Source organism: Nelumbo nucifera, chromosome 1 (genome assembly GCF_055504915.1).
Source record: "Nelumbo nucifera cultivar China Antique chromosome 1, China Antique-T2T, whole genome shotgun sequence".
NCBI classification, from domain to species: Eukaryota; Viridiplantae; Streptophyta; class Magnoliopsida; order Proteales; family Nelumbonaceae; genus Nelumbo; species Nelumbo nucifera.
Genome location: NC_142649.1, coordinates 4308525 through 4323307, shown reverse-complemented (window position 1 = coordinate 4323307; position 14783 = coordinate 4308525). Strand labels below are relative to the sequence as shown.

The window sequence follows — 14783 nt, the reverse complement described above, 5'->3', positions numbered from 1 at the left end:
GCCAAATATCTAGTTATTTGAGCTCAGCTTGGCAAAAAGTATGAGACTTGAGTTCAAGCTCGAGCTCAATTTGAGCTATAAACATGAGCTCAAATTTAGCTCAACTCAAAAGCTCATATGTTCGAGTTTGGCTTGGCTCGAGCACAGCAATAACCTAAGCTTCACAAAAAATTTAAAAAAATATAAACATGTAAAAATATTATAATATAAAAAATAAAAATATAAAATATAGTATAAGCTCGACTAGGCTCGATCACAAGCTTAATAAGCCAACTGAAATAGCTCATGAAAAGCACAGTTGATGTCCACCTCTAAGGCTTAGAGAGGAGGAAAAGAGAGAGAAAGAGAAGGATGGAGAAATGGGAAAGAAGGCCTCCATTATTGGTATCGTTCGGTGGTGTTTGTAGCTGTGAAGAAGAAGAAGAAGAGAGAGAGAGAGAGGGGCAGTAGAGCATGCTTTGAAAGTTTTTCAAAGATTTGGTTTCAACAGCATTTGGATAGAGCTAATCCGGTAATGCATGTGTAATTATTGGTTTTCGGTGATAATTAAAGGTTCTCCTTTACTTTTGGCTCTTCTATCGGGTTCAGGTAGGGAGATCCTCTCTCTCCTAGCATTTTCATTATTGCCAAGGAAGTTCTACGAAAAGACTTGTTCCCTATTTTGTTCCTGCTCGGGTGGTGGAATTATAAGAGACCTATACTAATGCTGCCTTCCTCTCTATGGAATATTACCTATGTTTAAGAGATATCAAGAGGATGTGTAATTCCATGAGAATTAAAATGTTTACTCACACCCTTTGCAAGGGGAATAGATGTACTACTGATTTCTTGGCTAATATGGGTATATCCGAGAGGAGATTTTAAGTGTTTAGTTCAACTCAGGATTTTCCATTGGACCTCAAGAATCTCTTCAAGGAAGATCATATGAAGATCCATGCTGTGAATTGACTAACGGCTTTTGCTTTTGTTGTTGTAATTTTCTATTGTTTTCTTTTGTTTAAGCTTCTGGACAGAGCTGAGTGGGTAAGGAGGTGTGCTTTTGTTTTTGGGTTCTGGGGCAAGATGGGCTACGTCCTCCCCTGTATTATTTCTCTTTCCTTTTGATTTGGTTGATTAATAAAATTTTAAGGTGACTGCCCCTCCACTGGATAAAGTTTGGGGTTAAAAATAAAAATAGCTAAGGACACTTTTGTCCTTCAAATTTTATCTGTTAGAAAATGGAAAATTAAAAACCACAAAAAAAAAAACCCACTAAAGCTTATCTGGAAATCATCACTGCTAAACATCCTCGTCATCAGAGAAGGCAGCCTCGAAGGTTCAAGTCGAGAAGAGAATAGACTAGGCTTGGTTTTGGGATTAAAAGAGGACATTTTTTGTCAATTAAAAAATAGGACAAGGGCATTAATTCTAGACATTTGTCAACGCTTGAAATGTGTGACTGCATTCAGTGACTGGGCAACGTCAAACCAAATCAGATCTGAATTCAAAATTCAGATCTGGTGTTCAAACACGACCCCAAATGCCTCCTACCTCTGAATTTTTTTCAGAGATAAGAGGCATTTTCAGTGTTATCAAGGTCACCAATGTATATATAGGTAGCTTTTGAAACAATGGAATATATACAAGTAGTTTACTCAAATCTTAGAGTATATATAAATAGTTTCTTCAACATGCTACTAATTAAGAAGGGGTAGTTTATGATTTTAGAAATATTTAGGGAAAATCTATGATACGGTAAAGATATGATATGGAAAGAGTTTTGATCAATCAAAGCTCACCCATGAAATTTATTGGTCAATTGTTTTTCAGATATCTTTCCCATATCATAGTCGAACCCATTTATTTAAAAGACAATCACAACTATCATTTGCAAAGCTCTTCTCTATTTGCCTGACAAAATGCTGAAGATGGGAGTAGAGTGCTGAAACTTGAAATTACATCATAACTCTCTGTGGCAAATAAAAGTTCATGGAGCTAACTAATCCCAAAGTAGAGTAACTCAATATTTTTAACTACCCCAAATACAAGGTAGCTCTCTATATTTTACCCTAAAATACAATTAATACAATAGAAAGCTGAGTTTTCACATTCATGATTCACCTTGACGTAACATACACGGACAACTGAGATGAAGAGTGGTTATATTTGATATTCCATCCAGGCTGTTAGACCCGTCAATTTTCATTGAAACGAGGTCAGCAATGCATGGTTTGTTTCGAGATTCTTAATATAACGTTCTCATTACGTTTAATTACAAAACAGTTTTTGGGTGTCAAGGCTACATTCGGCATTCCTTATTTTAAGGACTTATCTCATTTCTGCAGTAAAAAACTCAGTGTTCATAGGGGCATTTTAACAAGGAGGTAAGTACTTGAAATAAGGAATGCCAAATGCAGCCTAATTAGAGGACCCAAAACCTGATTGGATTGTAAGTATGCGATAACATGTTTCTCTTAGAACAATTTGTGAGTAAGGTTCTAACAGACAGAAGGTGGAAGTGAGGCCATTGGTCTTAAAGAGGCAGGATATAAGCCTGAAGGCGTTTAAATTCTAAATGACTTGTCTGATAACTGGAAATTCATATTCATCAACTTCTTATCAATGATCAATATCTAATTCTAAATCAGAAAAATAATCTCTTGAAGAAATCCACCACTATGAAACCACACATACATCATTAAACACTAACAAATGATAACCACTTGATACATAAAATTGCGCCATTTCAGTGATACAATCCATCATCTTAAAATGCATTTCCATTATCTAAATATACATTTACAATGATCGGCCATTATGGGGATCAAACAAAAACAAGAGATTTTGCGAATAAATAAACACCATAGACATGGTGTTAAACATTGTGCATAGTCTAATCCATGCATCTCCTCCATCACATGTTTAGCCCATTTCAATTTCTGAAATGAAGTTGGCACTTTTCCATGCATCGGAACTTTCTGATGAAAAAAGGAACCAATGGCCAAATGAAGGCAAGGGCTCTTTTAATTTACTCATATGGCAAACAAGATAAACTCTAGAATTCCTTGGCCTTTCTTCTTAGTTCATTGAGCTCCTTCTCGATCTCCAAGTCTTGGAAAGGAAATCCTGCATTTGTGCTGCTTACAGTTGCTCTACCAGGTGGAAGCTCTCCTTTCTAGTGCAAAAAAGAAAATTGAAAGGATATGATAGATAATAAATAGTAGTAATAAAGAAAATGTCTACATTGAATCAAAAATCTGTGATTGTAACAGAAACAATCATCCAAATAACAAAGGTGAAGACCATGAGAATGTGTCACTGTTCAAAAATATTTTTTGCTTATTATACCTAATCTAGGCACATAAAAATTCAGACCACAGGCATACATATAAGAGAGAGAGAGAGAGAGCTCAGTAATGCAATAACAGAAAGTATATAGCGAAGTAGACACCATCATACATTGAATATGCACAATGGTATACAGCCAGACCACATCCAAATGAACTGTTAAACAGTCTCAGCCACATGTCATTCCCAGTCATTAGCATGCCATTTTAATTAGTCAAGAAAGAAGATATGAGAGCATACCAATGACTTTCCTGCTAGTTCTTTCTTCAAGTTTGCAAGATCATCATCTGCTGACGAGCTCTCTAACAATGCAAACTGTGAAGTATAAAGTACAAACCAAGATTAGAATAGATAGAATCATCTAATCATGTTCTTTTTGGCCCTAGATTCCTAGGAAGGATATGAAAAAGTATTTATAAACTCTATATGTGAGTGTGCAACAGATATATGTCTGAACAATCGGAATATTGCTCGTTTTAATATTTACAGAATTTTGTATCATAGAAGGCATCAACTGTACCTGCTGATTAAAAGTAAAATATAAATGGGTAAAGGATTACCTTTCCTTCAAGGTCATCAGTAGTCAGCTGACTGAGTGCCTCCGCTTGAGATTCCATGGCCAACACTGTACACAATGGCATGAAAATTTTTATCATTCATTAACAGGACTGCTACATATAGTCAATTAAGAAATGCCGTATGTTTTCAACAATATTTAGAGACAAGACAACAACCTCAACTTAATTCCACAAAATAGGCAATGAACCTTTTTGGACAATGCGTGTAACTCTAACCAACCCAGTTTGATATTCGTTGAATTTCAGATGGCTAACAGTTAACCCTGACCTGACCTGATAAACATCCAGCTAGGTTTGTACCAAATTCATACCAGGTTGGGAATTGAGATTAATTAGCTGACTCATGCTGAAGATGGTGTTTTGGTTCAGGTTGCAGACTCAGTAATGGGGTTTTGTATCTCAGAACTAGGAGAAGCAACTTTGCGTGTGGTTGGAGCATCTAATAGGGTTCTGGTTTCAAACTTGGGAGTGGTTGTTGGGAAGTTTTCCTTTTTTTTTCCTAGATGTGGTTGTGGAGGGTGTTTTCTTATTGGGGAAGAGCTCCATGGACGAACTGGAGCTTCAGTCCCCCCAAATCAACTGTTTGGAGCTTTTGGAGTGAGCTCCCACCTAGGGCTCTTGGTCCACAACAGTTGATGTTGGGTTTGAAGGGGCTTAGGCTTTAAATGTTTCATTCGGTGATAGCCAAAGATCTGTTCCAATGTTCAGAGAAATGAACCGGACCAGCCGATCAGACCAGTAAAACTTTGAACTGGTTCACCAGCCAGTTCAGTCAGGCTCTAAAAACTGGTGGTAAGAAAAACTATCCAACCGGCCATTCCAACCAAGGAACCAGTGAACTGGTCTCGGTTTCATAAAACCGGGTGGTTTTTATTAATTTTTTAACTTCTCATCCAACAAAACAACACCGTTTTGAATGAAGAGATCACTGAAGTGACCCACTCAATGGTCAGATTAGTTCCTTTTTTTTTTTTTTGATAAATAGATTGGTTCTGTTTTTTGGGGATTTTTTTGTGATCTATGCATTCCAAGGTGCCTTGCTCCACTAATTCTAAAAGATATCTCTCTTATTCCTTCTAGGGTGGATGAGAGAGTTTGTAATCCAAGTGCAAGTGGCTCCTTTTTCATGTGCTGCTTTTTTTGAAACACTATACTAGTCCAACCTCATACACTTATTTCTAGCTAAAGACATATGGGCTGGGCTTGTACCTCCAAAAGTAATGATATTTTGTTGGGAGGCAGCTAATATGATTATCAGTGCATGTGAAAGGTTCCAGAAGAAAAGAAAATCCTGGTGTATCTCACCTAATGCTTGCATTCTCTGTCTCAAGAGTGATGAAGACACTACTCATCTTCTTATGACTTGCCAATGTGCTGCTCAGATATGGAGCCACTTTTCTCTTCTCTTGGGAAGTAGCTGGACTGCCCCTTCATCCATTTTGGAGCTTTTCACTACCAATATTTTATATATGAACACTGTGAGACTATGAAGTAGGCATGGTTAACTTGGATTTTGAAAGTTGGAGGTGAGAATTGGAGAAACTGCAAGAGTTTCTCCTGATCCCAAACTGAGACAGTGATTGATGAGAGCAAGCAGAAACACCGTCAAGAGGTCTGCAATAGTTCCTTGTCATTTGAGCGAAAATGTTTAAGATTCCTGCTTTCGGCGAGGGGAATCCGAAGATTGTGTTGTATTTACTTCTCACTACTTAGTAATTTGAGTAGCAAAGAGCTTTGTATTGAACGAATGAAGTTTCTATTATTGATTAAAAAGAATAATAGTAATAATAACAAAAGAGTTGTATAGACTACCCACTCAAATACAAGAGGGTGCCATTGCCAAGAAGTTGAGTTGAATCAGGACTCCGAATGGGAATACTAGATGTACTGGAACTCTAGTAGAGTATTCCCAGTGAGGCTAGGACTCCTATATAATTCCCAGGATAACACTGGGATGAGTATGAGAAGACTCCTAGGGAGAAATCCTAGTTGCACTAAGACTCTACTATTTTAGTTCTAAAGGAGTTTTAAGTGAATATGGGAAGAGTCATTGTAGCACTAAAACCGGCAAGAAAGTTTCTAGGACTTGTCCTCAATGTCCTAATTGAACTAGGAATCCCTAATATATCTGAGTGATCATATGCTAGAAATTGCTTTGAAAGAGTTGCAAAGTGAGAAACTGAGTTTCAGGTGTTAAATTCCATTTGTCAGTATTCACTTTACTTCCTGAACTATGAAAAGTTACAAATACACCCCCCCAACTTTCACATTGTATCAAATAGCCTCATATGTTAGCCTCCCGTCAAGGAAATTGATGGAAAATGGCCATGTGCACATAATATGGCCTTTTCAGTTTTCAAAATACCCAAATTATCCTTTTAAACATCTTTTCCCTTATCTTCTTCAGAAAAAAGGTTTTTCATTGAACAGAGGTATCAGTATGAGGTTTTTCGCTTATCATATATGACTTTTACAGATTTAGTATGGCTTGTATGCCCCTACAGACCTGAAAATCAAGAACAAAGACTTATTTCAGGGAAAATATAGAAATAAAGAAGAAGAAAACCCTGCCACACATGCCACACCATGGGGGGTAATACGGTCATTTTCCTCTCACCATTAATGCTGCTTAACATGAGGCCTATTTGAAACTTTTCATAGTTCAGGTAGTATAGTGACACACCCCCAATAGTTCAGGGGGGCTTTTGAAGTTTATGCAAAAAATAAATAAAGAAATAAAGAAATGACAAGGGCTGAGGCTGGCTAAATACTTAAGTTTCAGGAGCTTACTAGAGAGAGTTGGTCTATATATGTCATAAAACAAATTCAAATTCAACCCATCATCTATAGACACTAGATGTTATACAACCCCTAATCTAATTAGGGATAGACAAACTCAAGCTAACAGCGGGGCAGTGCACGTTACCCAATTGACATCCCAACTTCCTGAATTGAAATTTTAAGACAATCTGATCATTGTGATCTTACTGATCTATACTGTTCTTTTTTGCAGTACTCAACCAAGACAGAATAACAGGGGAAAATAAATATTTAAAAGTCAAATTACAATGATGAGTTACATTAATCTGATACGCTGTTACAATGATGGTCATAATCATCATACCCTTGCAACATATGTAATGTGGCAAACCATTTGTTACTTTCATTTGGATTCGATGGTTGGTTGAATCACCAAGTTCTTTGTAGAAAAAGAATGTCCATGAGGCTTTATCGTTGTTATTTGACAAAAGAAAGTGCATTTCTAGAAAGAAAAATGTTAGTCATACCCTTTTCCTCCATCTTTTCAAAAGCTGAAAGAGCACTACTTGTATTGACATTCCCCAGCATCTCACTTACTTTGGTTGCAGTCCTAAAGCAACATAAAGTGGCCAATTAGGATTGATTTTAGAGTTACATGCACAAATAAAAGGAAAATGAAACATAATTGATGAATAGTGTTTAGGACATACTTTGCTGACTGAGCACGTGCTTTGAGAGTATCTTTTTTTGATTTTGCCTCTTGGATCTTGCTCTCTAAGAGCTACATAAATAAAAGCCATGACTTAGAAATAGATAGAGAAAGAAGATAGCACATATATCCACAGGTAACTAGAATATAAATTTTCTGTTCCATTAACTCAACTCTAGGATTTCAGTATAATAAATATTTATAGACTAAACATAAGGATTTGGATCTCCCTTTACAGACTCCAATTTAGACTCAAAATTGATCCAAAAGTCAATACAATTTCTAACAACAAAATTTAAGAAAATCATACAGGTAACCCATAAAGACACCCAAATAAGAAGTCCAACACCTAAAATAACTTTGGTAAGACTTAATTAATCCTACTACAATTAAACAAACCAAGATCATTCTAAGAGTGACCAAAGAAATAGAAAGATTCAAATCCCATCACTAACAACCAAGCACTAAGATTATCATATCTCAAAGCACAACAGGTTTACAAGATCTTGGTCTCAGATCCATTTTGACCCCCTGAAAAATAGGTTGAAAAAAATATGTTGTAATCATATCTTCAACTTTTCAAAATTTTAGAACTTATCTCACATGACAACAAAATAAATTGACCCTTCAAAATGACTGACCATATTCCTAAGATCCTAATAAACTAGAAGTAAATTTGAAAAAAAAAAAAAAACACATATGTCAACAAAATAAATTGACCCTTCAAAATGAATGACCATATTCCTAAGATCCTAATAAACTAGAAGTAAATTTGAAAAACAAAAAACAAAAAAAAATCATATCAGGAAATTACAAAATTGTCATTGGATGAAAAATTGGGAGAAAAATCATTTATTTCTCCATTGTGTTCTTTCCATCCTTCCAGGCCTACATTACCTAGTAATAAAAGAATTGATATTCCTTTTAATATTGTATATATAGGCATTTAAAGGCTTTATCATATCCCTGCTATGAGTGGTTATCAATACGGTTCACTCTTTGTTAATGATTTTTCTCATTTTATTTGGTTGTAGTACATTCTTGGGATGAAGTTCTTAATTGGTTCTTCATTTATATCAGCTGGTATTAAATCAGCTAACTATACAAATTAAAGTTTTTTTCAGTCTAACAATGATAATGAATATTCTAATAAAAAATCTTTCATCTTATCTATCATGAAAATTGAATCATTCATCAGAGTTTCTATGCTTATAATCCCTAGCAAAATGTTCTGGTTGAAAATATTCTTTAAGTTGCAAAAAGTGCCATGTTTGGCGGCCATGTTCCTATTAGATTTTGAAGAGATGTTGTCAAATTGCTACTTATCTTATTAATAAGACCACCTTTCAATCTTCCATACCCTACCAGGACATTGTTTCATGTTCTTTTGTGGGTTTTCAAGTGCCCTTATTTCGCTCACATTCTTGGTACTCACCAATCCAAGTTTGATCCAAAAGCTATTCAATGTATTTTTCTTCGGTACACATCTATGTAAAGGGATATTTCTGTTTGAATCATGATTTGGTAAAAAGTCTGTCTACCCGTGTCACATTTTTTTAGTCAACTGATTTATATCCTAGTGTCTCTCTTGAAGAAGAGAGTGGCAGTGGAAAGGAAAGTGCTTTTTCCATTGCATCTTCCAACTTCCTATCCTTGTTCCTTTTCCACTACCTTTTTCTTTAGGTGTTCCTATGAGTATTGTGACCCCTCAAGTTATTGATAATCATCAAAGAGAGATGCAGGTCTATCAACAAAGAAATGAGATTGTTCCCATTTCAAATCAGCCTCAGCCTCTTGTGAATGTCATTATGAGTCGATCCAGGTACACTCTCATCCTGCTTATAGTTATATTAATTTGTCTACTTCTCATACTTATTGTGACATCGGCCTTCCTATTACATTGTGCAAGGGTGTTATCAATCTACAGATCATTCAATCTCCCAATATCTTACTTATAGTTACTTGTCTCCCTCATATCAATCCTTTTATGCTTTTATTTCATCTATGTCTATATCAAAGAATGTAGCAGACACTATTTCCAAACCTAAGTGAAAGGAGTGAATGTACAAATGGATGTGTCATTGAAGAATCAGACATGGGAGACTATTGACATACCAAAAGGGAAGGAAAACAAATTGATGCAAATCAATCTTCAGAGTAAAGTAGAAGCAAGCAACTGGGAAACTAGCGCAACTAGGAAACCGATTACAAGGACTTTATTTATAGGCTAAACGTGAGAGCTCATATCACCCTTTACATACCCCAATTTCAACTAGGAAACTAACCCAAAAAAAAATTCTAACCATAAAACTAAGACAACTGAATAGGTAACCTGTAAGGACACTCAAATAAAAACTCAAACTCCAAAAATAACTTTAATAAGAATTTCTGATCCTACTAAACTAGCATATTATAAAGACATCAGAAATTATTAAAAATAGTGAATTGCAATTTTACTATAAATAGTAATTACAAAAGTTACCACAAATGACAATTTTGATTTATATTCGGAAAAGTAATTGTCCAGAAGAATTAAGCTTAATACTATTCCCAAGATACCAACAAACTAAAAAATAAATTTAGAAAGACTCAAAAATGCTAAATGCAGAACACCAAAAATTACAAAATTGTCATTGGTTAAGGAATTTGGAGATAAGTAATTTCTTTCTCGTTTTCTCCATGGATTCTTTCCTTTTTCTCATGCCTGCATCACAAGGGCTCACTTTAATCACTTTAAGGGCATTGTACAGCACATAGGTTCTCACCAATCATAGTCTAATCACACTCTGTTCATCAAGAAAGGCCAACAAAGAATGTCCTTTGTTGATTACAAAGTGGTCACAAGAAACAATTCTTTTGAATTTCTGTATCTTAAGCAATTTTTGGATACTAATTTTGAGATCATGGACTTAGGAAAACTGCAATACTTCTTTGATATTGAAGTTGGTTGATCCAAGCATGGAGTTGAAGGATATAGAGAAAATAGGAGTGTGGCCCATTAATGCTCCTATTGATCAAATCCACAACTTCATCATCATCATTGTCCAAGCCTTATCCCAACCACATGGGATCAGCTACATGAATCTCGTTTCACCATTACATTATGCCATATCCATTGTTAAATTATGGGCATTTAAATCATTTCTAACTACTTTGACCATGTCCTTTTTAGTCTACCCATAGCCCTTCTAGCCCCTTCAACTTGCAATAGATCACTTCTTCTGACAGGTGCTGTTGGTGGTCTTCTGTGCACATGATCAAACCATCTCAGTCTACTTTCTGTCATTTTATCACCTATTGGAGCTTCTCCTAGGTTCTTTCGAATGACTTCATTTCTGACCCTATCCTTTCTAGTTTTCCACTCATCCATCTCAGCGTACGCACTTCTGCCACATTCATTTTTTGGATATGTTGTTTCTGGACTGGTCAACATTCTGCACCATGCAACATAGCTGGCCTTGCAACTGCTTTATAAAATTTTCCTTTTGATCTAAGTGGTATTTGTTTATCACATAGGACTCCGGATACACCTCCATTTTGACCGTCCCTCTCTAATTCTATGATGTCTCTCTTTTGTTAAATATGAATTACAGCTTTTGAATGTATATTGACCAATGATGTTAAAAATGTACACTTAATCATAGTCTAGGCAAGCTGAGTATAATTAATATCTACGCTCAGCTTAAGTGTTGAAGGATGTATTAAGTGTGAGTTACATGACCCAGGGCATTTTGTTTTTCTTTTCCCTTTTTGATAACTGAAACATTTTATTAATAGATATAAGAAAGATTACAAGGCATTACAAACAACCCTTAGATGGGTAGCAATTACTACCCTACAACATAAAAAAACATAACAGTTACAAGCGGACCCAATACAAATGATTTCTGTTGACCCCATGCTTAGCTAAAGCATCAGACAATCCAATTGCAGAAGAGGACTGCACATTAGTCTAGTTTTTCCCTTCCCCCAAATTGTGGTGTTCACTTCTCTTTCTATCTACATACACAGGTAAGAATATACAATGCTGAGAGCTTATATTTTCTGTTTTTCAAGTTTGGTAAAGTTCTATCTAGCATCTGAAATGCTTATTCTGTATTCTTCTCTTCTCTTATTCTTACAACCCTAAATTTCTTCTTATACCGAATTTCAAGTCACAGAAACCTTTATAGAAAAATTACAAATAGCATGCATTTGAAGGTGAAATGACAGTTTCCAGGAAAACTGCATACCAAACAGCAAAATGCCTGCATTGCCTAAGCAAAATCTGTAGTTAACCTTTGTGTGTTCTGTTAGCTGTAATATCCAAAAAGAGATAAAGCAAAAGAAGCAACTACAAAAGAAAAATATTGAAGCAAAAAAGAAAAAACAATTTCATGGACTATAAGTACTACCATACAGCAAGCAGAACATTATAGAACCATTATATAAGTATGGAGGAAATAAGAATCATAACTCACCCGAGTATTTGAGACAAGGTTCTCAACAACATTCTTCTGCTGATCAAGCTGAGCTTTCAAAGCATTTGCATTATCCTGAAAAACAATATAAAAAAAAGAAACGGAAAAGCAGGCAGGCATTTAGAATCATTAAAATACTAATAAAAAACAGAAAAAATACATTATATGGACCAAATATCTTTGTTTTCTTTTTTTTTTCAGTTATCTTTGTTTTCTTTTTCAATAATCCATGTTTCCAAGTAATAAATTCTTATAAGATGTGATCCTCCATTAAGAAGAAGATGCCTGCCATGTCACCCCTTAATTGTGTTTCAAAGAACATGTAAACTCGCAGATTCTAACATCTCAAGAGACCACAATTACAAAATGTGCCTCTCACCTAGGCCCCAAGCGCAAAACTTTCAAAAGGCACACACCAGGTGTGCCTTGAGCTTCAGCTCAGACATGAACCTTTTGAAAATTTGCACATTTTTTCTATTTTTTTATGCCTAATGGCTGGGCCAGGGGCTCCGCCCCTGGACCCCAGACCAAGCCCACTCCTCATGGAATTCATTGACTATAAGACAACTAATCTAAGGAAACAAATACTGTGTTCAACCAAAAATTAACTCCATAGCAAACCAGGATGTAAAGAAATTACTTTCAGGGCATCAGCACTCACCATCATGCTGTCTATGTTCAGAAAAACTTCCAATTCAAAACCAGTTGAAAGTATTATGTCTTAGTACTAATCTGTCTTACATCAAAAGAGGCATCTCAACTAATGTCACTACTTTCTTATATTACACAACATTAATATAAGTGAACAAAAGGTTCCAGTACGTAATCTTCTGTCAGAATGATAAAGATCACAATTCCAGAAGCTTTACAAAAAGGAAGAACCTCCCTCCACTAAGTATGAGATCCCATCTAGCATGTGTAAAACAAAGTCCAGTGAAAGAGTAGAGCTTCATCTTACTAGATGGCTACCAAATCCACAGGGTCCTTATTCTTAAATGTTTAATTATTCCTATCCTTCTAAATATTCCAAAAGAAACATGCAGGAAAAAAGGATATGCACCCTTTCCATTTTCCTTTTCTTAAGATAAAAATAAACAGATATTAGAAGAAAGATGATAAGCAATCACCCGAGAGAGAGAGAGAGAAACTTGCAGACTACAACCAAAAAAAATTACCCCTAAGCTACAAATTAGACCATTCGACCAAATTCGTCACACAACACTACCCCAACCCCTAAAAATTCAGAAAAGACAAGAAAAAAAAACCCATCTAAAGCCCAACAAATCTATCAGCCTCAAAACACCACCAAGAAACAACTGAGCACCAAAGGAACACCACCTCAGCCCTCAACCAATACAGAAGAACAGAATTACTTAATAGCTTTAGAAGCTTGAGTGAGATCTTCTTTACTTCTTTTAGTTGATCTCTTGGAGTTAACCCTAGAGATCTTTCCTTTTGGAACTCAATGATAGAAAGGTTTTCTAAGAGACTGGCTGTATGGAAGAGAGGCTATACTTCTTTGGAGAGAAGAATAACTTCGATCAAGTCCTCCTTGTCTGATCTCCCAATTTATTACTTGTCAATGTTCAAATTCCTCAAAAGGTGAGCAAGATTGAGAAGATAATGAGTGACTTTCTGTTGGAACTGGGATAAACGAGAAAATACCACTTGGTTAAATAGGAGGTGGTATGCAAAGGCAAATCACAGGGTAGTTGGGGTGTGGTTGGGGATAAAATGCCATTGGAAAGGGATAAATTGTGGCATGAGGTGGTATTCAGCATAGCCAGTGGACAATGGTTGGGATGTTGGAGCCGCTACTAAACTAATAAGGAAATCTCCTTGGAAAGTGGAAAGCTATCAGTGAGTTTAAGGCTGTCAATGGGTCGGGTCTAGGAAGAACCAGTCCGGAACTGATTATTAATCAAGAAAAAATCACAGACCCAGAACTGTCCCAGCTAATAGTCAGGTCTATCAGGTCCAGACGTGATAGACCCAATTATACTGAAAACTATATTTGTTTATTTAAATAATTACTCAAGATTTAAATTTTGATGATATAACCTTAATAAAAATGACAGAAAAATACTAAATTATTTACACGTTAATAAATTAAACGTTTTTAACTAACATTATCTTATTTGTTATCTATTTACCATTTCAAACATAAAATATGAAAAGAATGATAAGAAAATATTATATATATTTAATAAAATAATCAGTTCCAGGTCTGAATTGGCTCGGGACATGCAAGAACCGGAACTGGCCCAATTATTATTAATCAGGACAAAATCATGGAACCAGAACCGTTATAATCGGTTTGGTCGGTTCGGGTCTGTCAGGTAGACCTGACCCATTAACAGCCCTAAGTGAGATCCTCCCTCAATTTCTTCCTTTTACCAAATATAATGTTTTCATGGGTAATCTAATTAAATTTTGGGGACATACTTGGGTGGGTTCAATCCCTTTGAAAGATTAATTTCCTTCTTTATTTGCTTTATCTTCTCACAAAGGGGAACTTGTCTCAAAATTTATTGTTCCTTCAAATTCAAGCAATGGTTTTGGATGGGACTTGGATTTTATCAGAGTAAGAGATTTTAAACTTCATTTGGTGCTAAACCTTCTAAATATCCTTGATGATACTTTCTTAGATCCTCTGAACTCTAATAGTCGTGTTTGTACTCTCTGAGAGGAATGGAAAGAATGGAGCAGCAAAATCACCTACTCCAGCCAGCCCTAAAGACTTTTATTATCATAATGTTTAAAAATACATAAAATTACAATATAGCCTTTGATTAGTGAGCTGACTCATAACTTAAACCACTAATGGGCCTAATAACTAAATCCCAATAATAAGACAACAAAAAAGAGAATAATATAAAGAACTAAACAATAACAAACCCAGGCCCACACGTGAGATTACTCATGTCAACACTTTCTAATGAAAGAGAT

General features: G+C 35.5%; 1 protein-coding gene across 1 annotated transcript in view; it reads right to left on the bottom strand.

The window, feature by feature from the left end:
* Positions 1 to 2678: 2678 nt before the first annotated feature.
* LOC104605250 (membrane-associated protein VIPP1, chloroplastic-like) overlaps positions 2679 to 14783 on the bottom strand; it is a 31725-nt gene continuing 19620 nt past the window's right edge. Inside the window, exons 6-11 of the mRNA XM_010269934.3 lie at positions 11835 to 11909; positions 7376 to 7446; positions 7193 to 7275; positions 3888 to 3952; positions 3568 to 3642; positions 2679 to 3154 (exon numbers count right to left, since the gene is read on the bottom strand). Coding sequence (XP_010268236.1) covers positions 3035 to 3154; positions 3568 to 3642; positions 3888 to 3952; positions 7193 to 7275; positions 7376 to 7446; positions 11835 to 11909 — 489 coding nt within the window. The 3' untranslated portion in view covers positions 2679 to 3034. The remainder of the gene's footprint in view (positions 3155 to 3567; positions 3643 to 3887; positions 3953 to 7192; positions 7276 to 7375; positions 7447 to 11834; positions 11910 to 14783) is intronic.